The sequence below is a fragment of the Vulpes lagopus genome, chromosome X (genome assembly GCF_018345385.1).
Source record: "Vulpes lagopus strain Blue_001 chromosome X, ASM1834538v1, whole genome shotgun sequence".
Lineage (NCBI taxonomy): Eukaryota > Metazoa > Chordata > Mammalia > Carnivora > Canidae > Vulpes > Vulpes lagopus.
The window spans coordinates 105,050,619-105,069,926 of NC_054848.1; the positions used below are offsets into that span (position 1 = coordinate 105,050,619).

A 19,308-nucleotide genomic window follows, 5' to 3' on the forward strand; every position below is an offset into this window, starting at 1 on the left:
GGGAGAAAACGAAAGACAGCGAGAGAGATTTATTTTAAGGAATTGGCTTACACGTTTGTGGAGGCTTGATGAGTCCAAAATCTGATGGGGGAGGCCGGCTGGCTGGACACTGCCGGAGGAGTTGCAGTTCCAGTCTGAAGGCGGTCTGCTGGCAAAATTCCTCCTTGCTAAGCGGAGGTCAGCCTTTGCTCTATTCAGGCCTTCAAATGATTGGAGGAGGCCCATCCACATTGTGGAGGGTAATCTGCTGTAGTCAAAGTCCACTGATTTAAATGTTAATCTCACCCAAAAACACACCTTCACAGAAACAGTCAGAATAATGTTTGTTCAGATATCTGGGTATTGTGGCCCAGCCAAGGTGACACATAAAATTAACTGTCACTTTCGTTGATTCCAATACTGGTTCAGTTTTCATGCAGTTCATGAAGTCAAAGCAAAGCTTAGAGAAATGTATTCTGATGAAGGTGGAACATCCAAGATCACTAGGAAGGCTACTCTAAATTTAATTTAAAAATTTAACACTTAGAGGGATGCCTGGGGTAGCTCAGTTGGTTAAGCATCTGCCTTCCGCTCTGATCATGATCCCAGAGTCCTGAGATCGAGTCCCGCATCCGGCTCTCTGCTCAGCAGGGAGTCTGCTTCTCCCTCTGTTTGCCATTCCCCGTTTGTGCTCTCTCTCTGACAAATGAATAAAGAAAAGTCTTTTTGAAAAATTCAACATTTAGGAACGCCTGGGTAGCTCAGCAGTTGAGTATCTGCCTTTGGCTCAGGGCATGATCCCGGATTCCTGGGATCAAGTCCTGCATTGGGCTCCCTGCATGGAGCCTGCTTCTCCTCCTTCTGCCTGTGTCTCTGCCTCTCTCTCTCTCTGTCTCTCATGAATAAATAAATAAAATCTTTTAAAAAAAGAAACATGTGGAGCAGAAATACACTCAAAATTGGTTGTGGTATGTAAATAATTCCTCATTAAGTCTAAACAAGTAGACTACAAAATTGTTTCTGGAAAGGCAAGAGTGAGAAAGGGGAATCCTGGGTTACACCCATGCTTTCCTTATCTCTTCCTGCATGCAAATATTCTAGTAAAAACAGTGGCATACTTAGCATATTTGACACACAGAATAATTTTTAATTAAAAAAATGAAAAAATTGGGGCACTTGGGTGGCTCAAGCAGTTAAGCATCTGAATCTCGATTTCAGCTCATGTCATGATTTCAGGGTTGTGAGTTCAAGCCTGGAGTTGGGCTCTGCGCTGGGTGTGGAGCCTTCTTGAGATGCTCTCTCTCCCTATCCCTCTTCCCCCCACCTCTCCTGGTGTGCACCTGCACACTCTCTCAAAAAAAAAGACAAAATGATTTTGTCTATATGAAAATTTTATTTCCTGTAATAGTAATAGCTATTTTCTTGATTTCTTTTTAGGACTTAAGACAATTATAATTTTAATTTTTCAATTTTTTAAAAAGTAGTCTCCATACCCAATGTGGGGCTTAACTCTCAACCCTGAGATCAAGAGTCACATGCTCTACTGACTGAGCCAGCCAGGTGCCCCAACAATTTTAAAATAACATATTTCAGGGACACCTGGGCGGCTCAGCAGTTGAGCATCTGCCTTCAGCTCAAGTCATGATGCCAGGGTCCTGGGATCGAGTCCTGTATCAGGCTCCATGCAAGGAACCTGCTTCTCCCTCTGCCTATGTCTCTGCCTCTCTGTGTCTCTCATGAATAAATAATTTTTTAAATTAAAAAAATAACATTTTGATTTTAAATATATTGTCCAAATTCAGCAATATATTTCATCTGTGAACCGGATTTTCACTTACCAAACGGAAGTATTACATCTTGCAAGTTGCACTATTTGCCGTTTTAAATCTTAAACACAAATAAAAGCTCCAAGCTGTCATAGAGTAACAGAATGGAAATAATAGTACTATTTGTCTTTACAGTTAGCAGGCTATCACTGTTTATTTCAAACCCCTGAGAATTCAGGAGTATGTGCTACCACAGGGGTTGGAGAAAGAAGAAACTGCAAGCCACAAACAAGCCAGAAGGGCTCTGAAGTGTTGGATTACCTAATTTAGAAACAAATGTGGTAGGCGGGGTGGGGGTGGGGGTGGGGGTGGGGGTGGGGGTGGGGGCTGGATGTGTACCTGAGTGGCTCATTTGTTTTAAGTGTCCAACTCCTGATCTCAGGGTCCTGAGTTCAAGACCCACCTTCAGCTCCAGGCTGGGCATGGAACTTACTTTAAAAAAAAGAGAGAGAGGGACACCTGCGTGGCTTGGTGGTTGGGCATCTGCCTTTGGCTCAGGGCATGATCCTGGAGGCCCAGGATTGAGTCCCATTATCGGGCTCCCTGCATGGAGCCTGGTTCTCTGCCTATGTCTCTGCCTCTCTCTAACTGTGTCTCTCGTGAATAAATAAATTAAATCTTTAAAACATAAAAAAGAGAGAAACAAATGTAGCTGAGTCCACATGTGCCAGGGGCCCAACATATAACTGGAAGTGCTCTAACTCCTGGTGGAACACAATGTTTGTTAAAAGGATAAGTAATAAAAATGTGCTGATATGAACCTCAAAGTCTATATCCAATAGAAATGCATTCATGTGTTTATGTACAAAATAGGTATGAAATGTTCACAGCAGCACTATTTGCAATAAACCAAACCTGGAAACTGACCAAATGTCCATCAGTAGGATAATAAATAAGAAGTCTTAGATGCTAGAAGGATAGAGTGAAGAATTGTTTAAGGTAATAATATGGAACGCATAGCATTGGTATTAACATTTTTTGAAGCAAGAGCTATGCTAGGCATTCTTGCATAATTTTGTTTAATCCTCACCATGCCCTGTGGTTGAGATATAAATTATCTTCATTTGACATATAAGGAAACTGAGGCACACAGAGGCCAAGGATCCTGCTCAAGGTATAACACTAGCTAGTGGTGAACTCAACTCGGGATTTAAACTCCGATCTGTCTCAGTCCAAACCCCACATGTACCTTTTCCATTATAGTCTGTTATCACTCCATGATAGATAGGGGAGGCAGAGAAACTCAGACACTATGGTTTTCCCAGACTCATACACGATAAAATCACAACTGCTATTCTTTCTTGGGCACCTACTACGAGGCAAGTAGTATGCTAGGTGCTTTGCATAAGTGTTTTTTACAATTCTCACAATAAACCTTCATGGGAAGAATTATTCTCATTTTTTTGATGAAGGCTCAGAGTTCAACGACGCCCAGGTTCACAAATCTCTTTACCATCACATATCCTCAGTGGCCCTAATAGAGGACACCTAGCATGCGCTGGGCACTCTGATGGGTGCCGGAGCTGTAGGAACGGCAGGAATGGAACAACTGTTATTTGCTTACCTGACTTACGTGAGACTAGGGGAGGATCCCCCCTCAACCCGCCCCAGTTCCAAACAGGAATTTGTGGAGGCAAAAATAAAGATCAGTAATAGCAACGGTTCCCACTTCCTGATTATGCAATGTCCTAGGTACTGTGCCGTCTACATGCGTATGCGCACACAGATGCCGCGTCTAATCCTCACAACAATCCTGTTAATATCCTCACTTTACTGAGAAGAAAAGAGGCTCAGGAAGTCTGATTCGCACAAGGTCACAGAGCAGTAGGGTGTCCCCCGCCGGATGTGTACCCTGATCTGCTCACCCTAGGGCTCCTAGGTCTGAACTCACACACCCTGTTAAAGTTTTTTGGTAGAACTGGGCCACCAGTCGGGCAAACGGAATCCGCAATGCGGTCCAAGGTCTTGGGAAGGAGACGCCGGGCGAGAGGAGCACGTGGTGACTGCAAGCGGAAGAGCCGGAGCCCAGTTTAGCGCCACTGGGAAGAAGGCGGCGGCAGGTCTGGGAATCCTGGAGCCGGAGGTCCGGCTGGAAGACCCTGGGGAAACGGGACACAGGATGCGCGCTAGGAGTCGCCGCTTCTTCCGGAGGAAAATTCCCACCTCGTGCGCTTGGAAACCCGCAGGCGCCGGCGGAGACAACCGGGCGGCCTGTGGGCGGAGCCGGGGGCGGGGCGGAGCCGGGGGCGGGGCGGGGCCTGTTAGGCTCGGCTTGGCGGCGGCGGCGGCGGCGGCCTAGAGCGCAACGGCAAGCAAATCTCTCCGCTTTCCCGCGGGTCGCCGCCTTCTGCAGGAGAACCTCCGCCTCCTCTGCTGCAACGCCGGCTTCCTCCCGTTCAGGCTGCCGTCAGCCCCCGCGCCCGCCGGCTTCGTAATGGCGACCCGCAGCCCCAGCGTCGTGGTGAGCAGTTTGGCCCGCCGGGCCGTGGCGGCGGCTGGCGGCCCCTGAGGCGCGCGGCCCGCAGTGCGGCCGCCGGGGCCCGGGGTGGCCCGGGGAAGCCCGGAGGGGCGGGAGGCGGCCGCTGCGTCCCGGCTCGGGCTTTACGTCACGCAGGGCGGCGTGGGAGACGGATGGCGAGGTGTGGGGTGGGTGCCCCGGGACATCCCAGGCCTGGAGGGCTGCGTGTGGGAGGAGAGGGTGGAAATGGCGTTTTGGTTGACTTGTGCCGCTGGGGAGCGTGCTGCGGGGAGGGGCCCGCGGGCCGTTTGGGGATGATCTGGCGCGCCGCGGGTCGGGGTAGGGGGGCGGATGCGTTTTTTCGGAGAGGCCCTTCTCTAAACTAGGGGTATGCTGCCCAGGTCCTGTGTAGAGGGTCCAGGCATGGAATGACCACATAGGGCACGCAGGGACTGGCATTTGCACCCAGTTCCGCAAATACCATAATGACTGTGCGAATGCGCATTGCCTGGTCGAATCCCCACAGCAACCTTGGTAGCGGTAACCATACCTACCTTTTTGCACACAAGGAAAATACTGAGACGATATTAGGTAATTTTCCCACGGCCCAGAGGTATTCAGGCCTCGAAATCAGATAAGCCTCAATCTGGATCCTATGCTCTTTGATCCTATAGGGACAAAAAATGCGAATCTGGTCCTTACCTTCAAGGACATTCATACCATCATCAATCAGCCTCTCGTATCTTGTCTCCAACCTCATTGGTTCTTTTTGTTTCTCGAACAAACCAAGCTGCAGAGCCCCCCCCCCACCTTTCCGATCATGCTTGCTAAAATGGCCAACACCCCTGCCAAACAGTTAGATGCCTTCGTCTGCATCGTCATCGTCGTCATCGTCATATTATTTTCACAGTTACCAATTACCTGTTGATCGTCTCTCTCATTAATCATAAACTTTATAAGGTCAGGGACCACCACTGTATTCCCAGCACATAGGATGGTGCCTGGCATGTAAGAAATTCTCAGTAATGGTTTGTTAAATGATTAAATTAAATAATTAATCCTTTAAGCCCTTAAAAAGGAAGGATTCTGTTGATATTAGGCAGTGTGACTTAAGGTAAAGACCAATGTTCTTAATGGAGTCAGGCCTGGAATCCTGCTTGTTTGGGCTATTTACTAGCTGTGTGGCCTTGGGTAACTTACGTCACCCTTCTGAGCTAAAGTGTCTTTAATGTATTACTGAGGTGCTAGCTGCCACTTGGTGTTACTGAAAAGATTGTAAGACTGTCTGCAGGCTGAACAACCTTTCCATGGTCCTTGACTGGGAATAGTAATAGTAGCTATCATTGTGTTTACCGATATAGTCCTATTTAGTCCTCAAAACAACCCTGTAACAATAGCATGATTATTTTTTCCAGTTTTATTTATTTATTAGAGAGGGGAGAGGGGGGGAGAGAGCCTCAAGCAGATTCCCTGATAAGCAGGGAGCCTAATGCCACCGGATCCCAGGACTCTTGAGATGAATTAGCATGATTATGACCATTTTACAGACGAGGAATCTTTGAAGCCTCGGAGAGGGTAATTTAACCTCTCACTATACCCACATGGCACAATTATAAAGAGGAACTCAGACTCAAACCTAGGTCTCTCTCAAGAGCCCATGCTTATTAAAATGGTACACTAATAGCGGGTACTCAAAAAATGGTGGGCGCTGTTGTTTTTATTCAGTTGTTGAGGAAGTTAGATATTTTTAACTTTGGGGTATGATGCCTGCCCCAGCACACAGTGAATTATTTTTGTTAGAACTACTAGTTTTGTTTCAACATTAAGATCTTCATTGTGTTTTTGGTTTGCAAATTCCTGTTCCTTTTTTTATTTCCTTCCCAGAAATTGTCTGCATGTTAGTAATAACAAACACTCATATAGTGTTTACTATGTATTGGTTTCTTTTCTAAGCCCTTTACGTATAATTAACTGGTTTGATATTTTTAATTTATTTTTTATTTTTAAATAATTTTTAAATAATTTTTTTAAAAAAAGACTTCATTTATTTGACCGAGAACAAGCTAGCACAAGCAGGGGGAGTGGCAGGGAGAGGGAGAAGCAGGAGCAGGCTCCCTGCTGAGCAGGGAGCCCAACATGGGGCTCTATCCCCAGACCCTGGGATCATGACCTGAGGCAAAGGCAAATGCTTAACCCACTGAGCCACTTAGGTGCCCCGGTTTGATATTTTTATTTTTATTATTTTTTAATATTTTATTTATTTGACAGAGAATGAGAGAGCACAAGAAGGGGAAGCAGCAGGTAGAGGGAGAGGAAGAAGCAGGCAACCTGTTCAGGGAGCTTCAGCTCATGACCTGAGCTGAAGGCAGATGCTTAACCAACTGAGCAGGCACCCCATGGTTTGATATTTTTAAATTTAAAAAGAAATTTATGTGGCTCAGAGAGAGTAAGTAACTTACCCAAGATCACCCACCAATGCTAGGATTTGAATCTAAGTTATCTGGCCTGAGTCTGCTCTTAACCTCTCCATTTTTAAGTTAGCAGTAACAATAGTAGGTATTTATTTAGTATTTACTATGTCTTAGGCATTGAAGTAAGTATTTTGCAGATATTATCCAGTGTAAACGTCCCAGAGTTACAAAATAGGTTTGCTATGAGGTAGGTAAACACTAGCATGACCTTGGAAGCACAGATGGTGAAGTGACTTGCCTGACATCACAGGTGAAATTGGCCCCCAGATCTGCCTGATACAACCTATGCTGCTTGTATTAAACTGCCAGGGGAAACTTGCACACACATGAACTAAGAACAAGCTTCTGGATTTTTGCACATTAATGTGAAACATCAGATAAACATTATGTGTATATTCTGTCTTCTGAATTACAGGATGGTAGTGCTAGATGTGTAATGTACTACCCAGTCAACAATTTTCACAGAATTGATAGACTAGTGCAATTTTTTGGGTCCACAGCCCTATAATTGTTATCAAACAGGGTTTAGACTGACATCAGTCAATGTAGACCAGAATTATTCTCTGTGATCACCAAGAAATGGAACAGTTTGGTTTGGGGGCTTCATTCTGCAAATTGAGTAATGTGACATGTGTACTGTAGATTCATCTTAATTGTTTTCTGTCCATTGTTGGTATCTGGATATTGCAGAAAGTCCATAGACAGGAATTGGGAAAAGGGCAAAAAGACCAACCAGATCAGCAGAGAAGAGGGGTCTTGGGAACTTTCTTTTAGCTTTCTTATAGTTCATCAGGTAGTAACTGGGCCATTTCATGTGAAGAGATGCTAAAAATGCACTTAGCCTTCTTTCTGTAATTTTATCCTGTGTGGATTCAGTAAGACTCATAGGCTGTAAAAGTGTCAACCACCTTTGTTAATAGAGAGACTCCATTGTTACTTTGCCACCAAATTACTAACATTTAGAATAAGTTGCTGCTAATAAGAATTCATACAAACTTGGAATTGCTATGGAACTACTCTCTTTAACAGTGTGCTTCTGATAATTGATAGGTATATATTTTTTTGTTCAGAATGCACATGGTTATTATTCCACTATGCACACTAATCAAAGGAAAGATCATAGTGTAGGATAAATTCATGTATTTGCACATATAGTAGTTATAGGCCGACCTACTTAGGAGCAGCTAATAATTTACCCCTGGGTTGAATAATTAAGAGTGTTGATTTTAGGGGTGTCTGGGTGGCTCGTCAGTTGAATGTCCAGCTCTTGATTTTGGCTCCAGTCATGATCTCAGGGTCCTGCATCAGGCTCCCCACTCAGTGGGGAGTCTGCTTAGGGATTCTCTCTCTGTCTCCCTCTCTGCACCTCCATTTAAAATAAATAAATAAAAATTTTAAAAAATGCTGATTTTAACTCTTATAACCCTTAGATTCTTATAAATCTTTTAATTCCTTTACCTCTAGAAGGGAGAGCAAGCAATTTATATATGTAATTTATTTGTAAGACGGATATAAAATTGGAAGATGAACATACTGCTAGCTTAAATTATTTTCACATTAAGAATTATGTGTATTGGGGATCCCTGGGTGGCTCAGCGGTTTAGCACCTGCCTTTGGCCCAGGGCACGATCCTAGAGTCCCGAGATCAAGTCCCGCATCGGCTCCCGGCATGGAGCCTGCTTCTCCCTCTGCCTGTGTCTCTGCCTCTCTCTCTATGTCTATCATAAATAAATAAATAAATAAATCTTTTAAAAAAAGAATTATGTATATCAATGATTCATAATTTTGGTTTTATGATACCCTGGGTTATCACAGATTATTCCAAGGGGATGGCATATACTTTACTTTGGTGTTCTTTAAGAATTTTAATTTATTTTTGAATTTTTTAAGAATTTTAAAGTATCTGAATATAAAAGGTAGAAATATACTACCCAGCAGTTTCTGTACATTCTAGAAGCTTGGAATTGTTGATTACTAGGAATAAAATAAAATATATTTTATCTATTAATCATACATCTTTTAATTCACATTTTAAGCTCATTTTAAGACTTACTTCCATTTGATCTGGTCTGGAACCACAAACATTGGTATTTTTTGACCACAAAAAACTTAAGCAATCCTAGTTACAGATGATGAATTGATGTTGCTAGTGTTATCTTAGGTTGAGTTAATTTCCTTGCCTGCTGTAATTGTAGATAATATATTTTTTTAATTAGAAATTTTATGTGCAAAAAAATTTTTAATGTGCAAACCACAAAAATTTTCAATGTGAAAATCATTATTATACATTGACACACATAATTATTAAGAATCTGTGATGCCAGTTTTACTGGGAAGTAAAATTATTTTGGTCATCTATTATAGCAGAAGTATTGACTATGATTCTAGACAAATGGTAGATGCTGATACCACATTTTTCAATAATCTTATTAATGAAAGTACCTTGTAGAGTTTACCTTTAATAAGTGTATTACACATAGGTTAGAATTTGAGAGCTGTGTTCTAAAGCTTGAGGAGATATGGTCAGATTTCTGAACTGCCTGAGTAAAATGGTAAGTAACTCAGAGCTATTAGTAACCTATTCTTTGATTTCCAGTTCAGCCAGAAATGGCCATAGTGGGAACATTGGATCTGGAGAGAAACCATTTTCATTTGTTTACCTCCAAAGGGCTCCCCAAATATTTTTGGGTTGGGCTCTTTCCAAAGCCATCCAGAATCTTCTTTGTGATCTACTTTAGCCATTTTATGTCAAGTTCTTGTTATGGACTGAATAATAGCCATTCCTGCCCAAATTCATATGCTGAAACCCTAATGGCCAGTGTGTGGTAGGTATTTGGTGGGGCCTTTGGGAGGTAATTAGGAGTAGATGAGGTCATGAGGTTGGGGTCCTGGTCATTTAAGAAAAGACACCAAAGATTCCCTCCCCCACCCTCCACTGTGCACATAGCTAGGAGAAAGTAGCTGCCTACAAGCCAAGAGGAGAGGCCTCAGAATGAAAACTACTTTGCCAGCATCTTGATCTTGGACTTCCCAGCCTCCAGAACTGTAAAAAATAAATGACTGCTGTTTAAGCCACCCAGTCAGTGGTATTTTGTTAGGGCAGCTCCAGCACACTAATACAGTTTTTTTGAGAAGGTGTTGGTGACAACCATGTGCTTAGACATGCAACACCAAGTCACCAATAATAAAACGTGATTTACACTCATACAGAAATGTGATACATTCATCATCAACTATTGCCTAGTTGATTTAGAAGGCTGTACTGATTCAGTATCAGAGACCTGCCAGTCACTTTTACTCGGTTTACAACCTGGGCAACAGAATATAATGACTACTTTAAGCTTGATATTGCTTTAAGGGGAGTCATTGGTATTGGGTTCCAGGTTTGCATTTAGTGTGTATATAACTGCTCTTGATAATCACAGATTTGTGGGCTTGTCAAATTAGATTCAGGTACCAAAAACAAATTAGATTCAGGTACAAATGATAGGCTTTGTTGTGCTGTGTAGATGTGTGTGTGTATGTATGTCTTTTCTACTAGATTATAAGCTCTTTGAGGGCTCTAAATTGAAAATCATCTTTGTATCCCCCTACAAAATTTATTGCACAGTGCCTTAAAGTGGATGCTGAATGCATTTTTATGTAATTTAATATATTGCAATCCCTTCCTAGCAAAGCAGCCACTGGATGGTTAACTATCATATCAAATGAGGTTAATAGCAGATAGTAACCAATATCAGGTGGGATACGTAGGAGTTTATAAGATTAAAGGCCACCAAATATATTTCTGTCTAGCTCTTGTGGAGATTGAGGTTATTGGACCTGTTTAATATGAAGCTTTGGTGTTTGGGATGAATAAAAATAAGTTCCTGTTCATTGAATTTTATCTTATTTTATTTCTTAATAGTGATGCTCTCTTAAACTCCCACAGTGCTTCACCGATTTCTTTTTCATAGCGCTTTAACACTGTCTTATGGTTATTCATGTACATGTCATGTCTTCTATACTGTAAACTCTTTGAGGGTAGCTATATCAGATTTGTCTAATCCTCTCTATTATGTACAACATAGTAGACTCTCAATAAATATTTGAGTATTAGTAACAAGAATACAGGTTCTGGATGAGGTTGTCACCATTTTAAAATTAGTATTCTAATATTTAGTCATTATATGTGGATTTAAAAGACTTGGACTTTTCATTAAATGTAAAATTGGGGAAAGTAATGTTGGCGCCTTGTCATCACTTAAATAAATTGCTCTGTATTTGACTTTATATTTGAAATATCTATAAGTAGGTATAATAATATAACAAACCCTCATATACCCATTGCCCAGTTCTGACAACCAACTTCCTATGGCCAGTCATATATTTCTTAAATTAGGACCCCCATAAATATACTTCATTTGTTTATAGTGAATTCTAGCACAGTTATGAATTCATGCCTAAAATACCTCAAGCAATGTAAGTTTTAAGAATTTTTCTTTTTGCCTTTTGAGAATAGTTATATTAACATGTTTTTCTATGCTTGAAAGAACAAATCAACTCTTTTAAAAGTTTTATTGCTTTTTTTAAAATTCCAGTATAGTTAATATAAAGTGTTACATTAGTTTCAGGTGTACAGTATAGTGATTTAACAATTCTTTTTAAAAAAATTTTTAAAGATTTATTTATTTATGTATGTATGTATTTATTTATTTATTTATTCATTCATTCATTCATGAGAAACACAGAGACAGAGAGAGGCAGAGACACAGGCAGAGGGAGAAGCAGGCCCCACATAGGGAGCCTGATGTGTGGGACTCCATCCCAGGTCTCCAGGATCATGCCCTGGGCCAAAAGCAGACGCTCAACCGCTGAGCCACCCAGGCATCCTGTGATTTAAGAATTCTGTACATTACTCAGTGCTCATCACATTAAGTGTACTCTTAATCCCCATCACCTATTTCCCCCATCCTCCCTCCCACCAACCTCTCCTCTAGTAACCATCAGTTTGTTCTTTATAGTAAATAGTCTTTTTCTTGGTTTGTCTCTCTTTTTTTCCTGTTTTCTTAAATTCCACATGAGTGAAATCACATGATATTTATCTTTCTCTGACTTTCAGTTAGCGCATACTCTCTAACTCCGTCCATGTTGTTGCAAATGGCAATATTTCATTCTTTTTATGGCTGAATAGTTTTCCATTGTTTGTGTACACACACACACACACACACACACACACACACACACTACATTTTCTTTATTCATCAACCGATGGACACTTGGGCTGCTTCCGTAGTTTGACTATTATAAATAATGCTGCCCTAAGCATAGCGGTACCTATGTCCCTTTGAATTAGTGTTTTTGTATTCTTTGGGTAAATACCCAGTGGTGTGATTGCTGAATCGTAGGGTAGTTCTATTTTTAACTTTTTGAGGAACCTCCATACTGTCTTCCACAGTGACTGCACCAATTTCCATTCCCTCCCGCAGTGCAAGAGGGTAGGGTTTCTCCACATCCTCGCCAACACCTGTTGTTTCTTGTGTTTTTGAGTTTAGCCATTCTGACGGATATGAGGTGATATCCCATTGTAATTTTGACTGCATTTACCTGATGATGAGTGATGTTGAGCATCTTTTCATGTGTCTGTTGGTCATCTGTATGTCTTTGGAGAAGTGTCTGTTTATGTCTTCTGCCCATTTTTTAATTGGATTGTTTTTTGGGTGTTGAGTCAATTTTTTTTTATGTATTTGAGTACTACCCTTTATTGGATATGTCATTTGCAAGTATCTTCTCCCATTCAATAGGTTTTCTTTTAGTTTTGTTGATTATTTCCTTTGCTGAGTAGAAGCTTTTTATTTTGATGTACTTCCAATAGTTTATTTTTGCTTTTCTTTCCCTTGCCTCAAGAGACATATCTAGAAAAATACTGCTATGGCCTATGTTGGAGAAATTACTGCCTATGTTCTCTTCTAGGATTTTTATGGTTTCGGGTCGCACATTTAGGTCTTTAATCCATTTTGACTTTATTTTTGTGAATGGTGTAGGGAAATGGTCCAGTTTCATTCTTTTGCATGTTGTTGTCCAGTTTTCCCAGCGCCATTTGTTGAAGACACTGTCTTTTTCCCATTGAATATTCTTTCCTGCTTTGTTGAAAATTAAGACCATATAATCATGAGTTTGTTGCTGGGCCTTTTATCCTGTTCTGTTGATCTGTTTGTCTATTTTTGTGCCAGTACGATACTGATTTGATTACTACAGCTTCCTAGTATAACTTGAAATCTGGAATTGTGATATCTCCAGCTTTTTTTTAAATTCCTTTTTCTTCTCGCATTGCTGTGGCTAGGACTTCCATTGGTGAGAGTGGACATCCTCATCTTGTTCATGATCTTAGGAGGGAAGTTCTCAGTTTTTCACCATTGAGTGTACTGTTGTGAGTTTTTCATATATGGCCTTTCTTATGTTTATGTATGTTTCCTCTAAGCATATTTTGTTGAGGAATTTTATCATGAATGGTTGTTGTACTTTGTCAGATGCTTTTTCTGAATCTATTGAAATGATCATATGGTGTTTATCCTTTCTCTTACTGATGTGATCTTTTATATTGATTGATTGGCAAATATTGGACCACCTTTGGCATCCCAGGAATAAATCTCACTTGATCATGGTGAATGATTTTTTTAATGTATTGTTGGATTTGGTTTGCTAATATTTTGCTGAGGAATTTTGCATGTATCTTCATTACAGATATTGGCTTGTAGTTCTCTTTTTATATAGAATCTTTATCTGGTTTTAGCATCAGGGTGGTACCAGCCTCATAGAATGAATTTGGGTTTTCCTTCCTCTTCTATTTATTTTGGAATAGTTTGAGAAAAATAAGTATTAACTCTTCTTTAAATGTTTGGTAGAATTCATCTGTGAAGGCATCTGGTTCTGGACTTTTTGTTTATTGGGAGTTTTTTGATTAGTGATTCAATTTCATTGCTGGTCATCGGTCTCTTCAAATTTTCTATTACTTCCTGATCTGGTTTTGGGAGGTTACTTATATCTAGAAATTTATCCATTTCTTCTATTTGTTGCCTATTTGTTGTCCTATTTGTTGCCATATAGTGTTTCATAATATTCTCTCATAATCACAAGTCAACCCCCTCCCTTTTGTTTTTAAAGCAGGCTTCACACTGGGCAGGGCTTGAACTCATGACCTGAGCTGAGATTAAGAGTCGGACACTTAACTTTCTGAGCCACCCAGGTGCCACATAAGTCAGCCCGTTGACATTAAATGTGATCTATACATCTAATAGGATTGATTGAAAGTAAGAACTTCTGAATTAGAAGTTAATTTGGTGTTTTGATAGAGATAGAATTCCTGTTTTAGTGTGCATCCCAGATGTTTCTGTCTATAGCAGCCTGCGTGTCTGGGATGAAATCTGGGCAGAAGTCACATCGGCTTTGATTGAGACAAACCAGGCTCTCGAAGTTCTTAGGCTGCCTGCAAAACCTGTAGCTGTGCACTGAGCTACGTCCACAGAAGCTGTAGTCTTTAAGTCTTTACAATTGTTGCATGTTTCAAAGAGTCCTGGGTGGGTCCTGATTTATGCTTGTGCAGAAGCAGTGAGTACCTAGGAGCAGGTGCTGAGTAAGCTCCAGGGAAGCCATTTTGATGCTCTGGATCTTTTTAGTGTTAAAGCACTAGGAAATGGTACCTTTTCATTCTTGTCAGGTAATAGCAGACACAGCCTGATGAGCTAGATGTGGATGTTTATCCTCTTATCCTACAGGATCTAGCAAGGTCTGTCTTTTCCCAAAGCTTGAACTAAATTTCAGTTTATAAAATTTACAAAAGTCATACTTGATTGTTATATTCTTGGAAAAAACTCCTCTAGGTGACACGAATGTCCCATTTCCATTCTTTTTGTAGTAAATGTGTTCTGAAATACGCATGATGTGAATGTTGAGCAGATTATGTTAGCACTTCATCTTAGAGGGTCTGGTATAATCTTCCCCCGCCCAAATAGAATTTTTCTTGCTTTGTGTGAAAGTAATACATGTTTGTTTAAAAGCAAATCAGGGGATCCCTGGTGGCTCAGTGGTTTAGTGCCTGCCTTTGGCCCAGGGCGCAATCCTGGAGTCCCGGGATCGAGTCCCACGTCAGACTCCCGGCATGGAGCCTGCTTCTCCCTCCTCCTGTGTCTCTGCCTCTCTCTCTCTCTCTCTCTCTGTCTATCATAAATAAATAAATAAATAAATAAATCTTAAAAAAAATAAAAGCAAATCAATGTTGACTTCCAGCCGCCCTCAGACCAGCTGCCAAGTGAGTGCCTTTGCATCACCTGCCACCAGGCCATGCCCATGAGCGTGTCCGGGTCCATCCACTTGGATCACTGCCAGCTTCCTGGCCATATGCACAGGTGGACAAGATAGTACCTAAAATTCTACTCAATTCTGAGGAATTCAAAACAGCTTTTGGGACTGAAAAAGTGACAACACAAACCTCAGCCTTCTCAGAATATAATTATGAATTCTGTAGATAATATAAATATTAAATATGTATTTTAAAATTTTACTGAAAGCCAAGATGCCTATCCTTAAGCAACTAATACAGTGCTGACTGAAAAGTGCTCACAGTAGATATTAGCGATACATTGACATGTGATTATGGTTTGGCCAATATTTCTCGAAAACTGCCCAAACTCCTAGCATCAGTTTCTTGAATGTGATTTGGAAGATATTTAGTCTTGAATATCATGTGAGGTGTAGAGTATTTAAATCTGGTTTATTTCTTTTTTTAATATTTTATTTGTTTATTCATGAGACACACAGAGAGAGACAGAGACACAGGCAGAGGGAGAAGCAGACTCCCTGTAGGGAGCCCGATGTGGGATTCGATCCCGGGTCTCCAGGATCACACCCTGGGCTGAAGGCAGGCACTAAATATGCTGAGCCACCTTGGGATCCCCCTGGTTTATTTCTTTGAATGAATTTTAAACATAATGGCAAGTGAGAATTATAAATCAACTATGATTTTTATTTATTTATTTTAGATTTTATTTATTTATTCATGAGAGACAGAGAGAGGCAGAGACACAGGCAGAGGGAGAAGCTGGCTCCATGCAAGGAGCCTGACGGACTCGATCCTGGATCTCCAGGACCACGCCCTAGGCTGAAGGCGGCGCTAAACCGCTAAGCCACCGAGGCTGCCCTCAACTATGATTTTTAAAAAGTGAAATTGACAATGAAAACAAAGGCCATGTCAGTATTAAAGTGTGCGGTGCAGCAAGTATCCCCTTATAGTTGGCCACTGTTTGGTATATTCTCCTCCATAGCCACCCTTCCTTCTTGTTACTCCTTCCTTTTTTCCTCCTTTCCTTCCTTCCCCCTTCCCCTCCTCACTTCTTGCTTTTATTTTGTTGTATTACAATTTTTGTTTGTAGATTTTGTTGTAATACATCTTTAAAAATATCCCCATACTTTTTATATGTATTTAAAAAAACACATAATACCACAAATAGTTTATAAGAAAGACTACTAATTTCTTAAAAAGCAATATATATACTCAATGAAGAAAATGTGGAATATACACTCTAAAGAAATAAAATTGCTGTAACTCTTCTTGAAATAATAGTTTTTATTATATTTTTTTCTATATGCATAGGTACATATATAATACTTATAAAATTATAATTATTGTACATTTTATCACCACAGGTACCACATCGATATTATTAAATACTTTGTATGCTGGGTACTCGGCATACAAAGACAACCAATATATGGTTCTACTTAAACAATCTTGGAGTATCTGCTATGAAGGCACGTCATGAATTGATTATAAAAATTTCAGACTTCTAACAAGCTTGGGTTTTTAAGAAATCACTTAGCTTTTTAGGTGACCACCCCCCACCATGAGGTGAGAGAGGCTGGATTTGAAGTGAGGAACAGCAGCTTTTGTTCAGTGTGACATTTTAGCTTGTTAGACTACAGTGTATTAAAATTGTTTTCTACAGCATATTAAAATTTGTTTTGATTTTATTTAAATTCAGTTTGCCAGAATATAATAATAACACCCATTGCTCACCTCGTCATGTGACCTCCTTAATGCCCGTCACCCCATTCCCCTCCCTCCCCTTCTACAACTCTTCGTTTCCCAGAGTTAGGAGTCTCTCATGATTTATCTTCCTCTTTAATTTTTCACCACTCAGTTTCCCCCCTTCCCTTATGATCTCTTTCATTATTTCTTATATTCCATATATGAGTGAAACCATATGATAATTGTCTTTCTCCGATTGACTTATTTCACTCAACATAATACCCTCCAGTTTCACCCATGTCAGTGTAAATGGTAGGTATTCATCTTTTCTGATGGCTATAAATTTTTTTTTACTAAAATTTCAAACTTAAAAGTGAAGAGAATAGTAAAATGAATCCCCATGTCCTCATCACTCATGTTTAAAATGTTATCGAGATTTTGCCGCATTTGTCTTAACTCTTTAAAGTTTTTTGTTTTCTCTTTGCTGAACTAAAGGAAATTTCATATCCTGCCATTTTACATCTATAGTCTTAACTGTCTCTAAAACATAATGTTGATTTCTTATATAACTGTAATTCATGATCATATCTACAAAGTTTACAGAAAGTTCTCGAAGTGTCATACCTAAATTGCTCTTATAAGCTAAGGTGTTTTTTTTTTTTAAGATTTTATTTATTCATTCATGAGAAACACAGAGAGAGAGGGAGGCAGAGACACAGGCAGAGGGAGAAGCAGGCCCCATGCAGGGAGTCTGATGTGGGACTCCATCCAGGGTCTCCAGGATCACACCCTGGGCTGAAGGTGGCGCTAAACCACTGAGCCACCCGGGTTGCCCTAAGCTAAGGTTTTTTAACATCTAAAGTCAATCCTGGAAAAAAATAAAATAAAATAAAATAAAGTCAATCCTGTGATGCTGTCATTGAAATGGTCCTATTTCTTTTTCAGATTAGTGATGATGAACCAGGTTATGACCTAGATTTATTTTGTATACCTCATCATTACGCTGAGGATTTGGAAAAAGTGTTTATTCCTCATGGACTAATTATGGACAGGTTAGTAAGATCTTCAATTGAAGTTTTTGGGTTTCTCTTCTATTAATTTCAGGTGTCCGCAAGTGTTTCAAGTAGTTGATATTTGAACATAAACTAGGCCAACTTGTCAAATAATAGATGTTTTCTATTTGAGAGCCCTCTTTACAAACAAGGTATAGAGAGAGCTTACTCATTACCCAGTGTAAGTCATGGTATACTGGGAATCTGTAGGGAGTAGAATAAAGTACACTGAAGGGAGATTGGAGGAATGAACTCTAGTCACAGTCTTTGATTACTCAACCCTGAACAGGGTAATGGGCTGGGGCTAGATCACATGAAGGGAAGGTCATATTTTGATTAGTATGCATATCTAGCTTGAAAATATCCCCTTAACTGAATTGCAGTGAAATCCCTAACTTGGTATTTGAATGCTTGCCTTGTATGTCTGGCTATTTAGTTTTTGATTTTAAGATTATAGTATCAGTACATGTGTGTTGTAAAATATTCTAAGGATTGAGGCTATAAATGAGTAAAGTAGGGTTCTCTCCTCTTCAGCCTCCTTTATACAATCCCTCCCTCCACAATGGTTATGCACATACACTGTGTGCAGATATACGTATAGTTAACTCTTGAACAACATGGGGGTTAGGCACGCCGACATCCATGCAGTCAAAATGTGTGTATATAACTCTTGACTCCCTCCAAAACTTAACTACTGATAGCCTACTGTTGACCAGAAGACTCACCAATAACATAAATAGTCGATTAGCACACACTCTGTATGTTATATGTATTCTATCCTGTATTCTTACAACCAAGTAAGCTAGAGAAAAGAGTATGTTTTTAAGAAAATCATAAGGAAGAGAAAATACATTACATATGGTACTGTATTTATTTTAAAAAATCCCTATGTAAGAGGGCTTGTACATATTTTAACACACAGGTATGTACTTATCATAGAGGTCTGAAGTTTATTGGACATTTTTTCATATTAGTATATTTAGAGCTGTATTGTGTATTTCGAAGGTTGCATAACATTCCATTTTCTGACCATACCATAATTTATTTAAGCAGTTCTTTATTGATGGACATGCAGGATATCTTCATTATTTTGCTTTTACAGAGTAGAATGTCTTCTTACACGTGTTTGGGCACTTGCTTCAACTTTATCCACAGGGAAATTCTGGGTTAAGGGGAAGATATTTATTGAATGTTTTGATACTGCCAGATTATCCCAAAAGGTTACTGTAATTTATACTCTTAGTGATATATGAGAATGCTCTTTTTTTTTTTACAATTACTTATAAGGTATATTATCAGGAAAATTTCATTTAGTCAGAATTTGTCAATTTGATATGTGGAAATGGTATTTTAATTTGCATTTTGAAAGTTCATGATAGGTGTTACAGTGTACCTGGTTTTTGAAGATTTTTAAGTTTTTATTTTCACTTTATGAAGCAAGGATATAATTCATGGGGGGCAAAGGATGTGTTTTGTGGAAGTGTAATGCCTGAGGGGGTTGTTATAGAGTTAAATATAT

At 40.0% G+C, this 19,308-nt stretch overlaps 1 protein-coding gene across 2 annotated transcripts in view; it reads left to right on the forward strand.

Moving 5' to 3' along the window:
- The first annotated feature begins 4,041 nt into the window (after positions 1-4,041).
- Positions 4,042-19,308, forward strand: part of HPRT1 (hypoxanthine phosphoribosyltransferase 1) — a 39,224-nt gene continuing 23,957 nt past the window's right edge. Inside the window, exons 1-2 of one of the 2 annotated variants that reach the window (XM_041742138.1) lie at positions 4,042-4,266; positions 17,683-17,789. In XM_041742138.1, coding sequence (XP_041598072.1) covers positions 4,240-4,266; positions 17,683-17,789 — 134 coding nt within the window. In that variant the 5' untranslated portion in view covers positions 4,042-4,239. The remainder of the gene's footprint in view (positions 4,267-17,682; positions 17,790-19,308) is intronic. The other variant, XM_041742137.1, reaches the window with a different exon arrangement.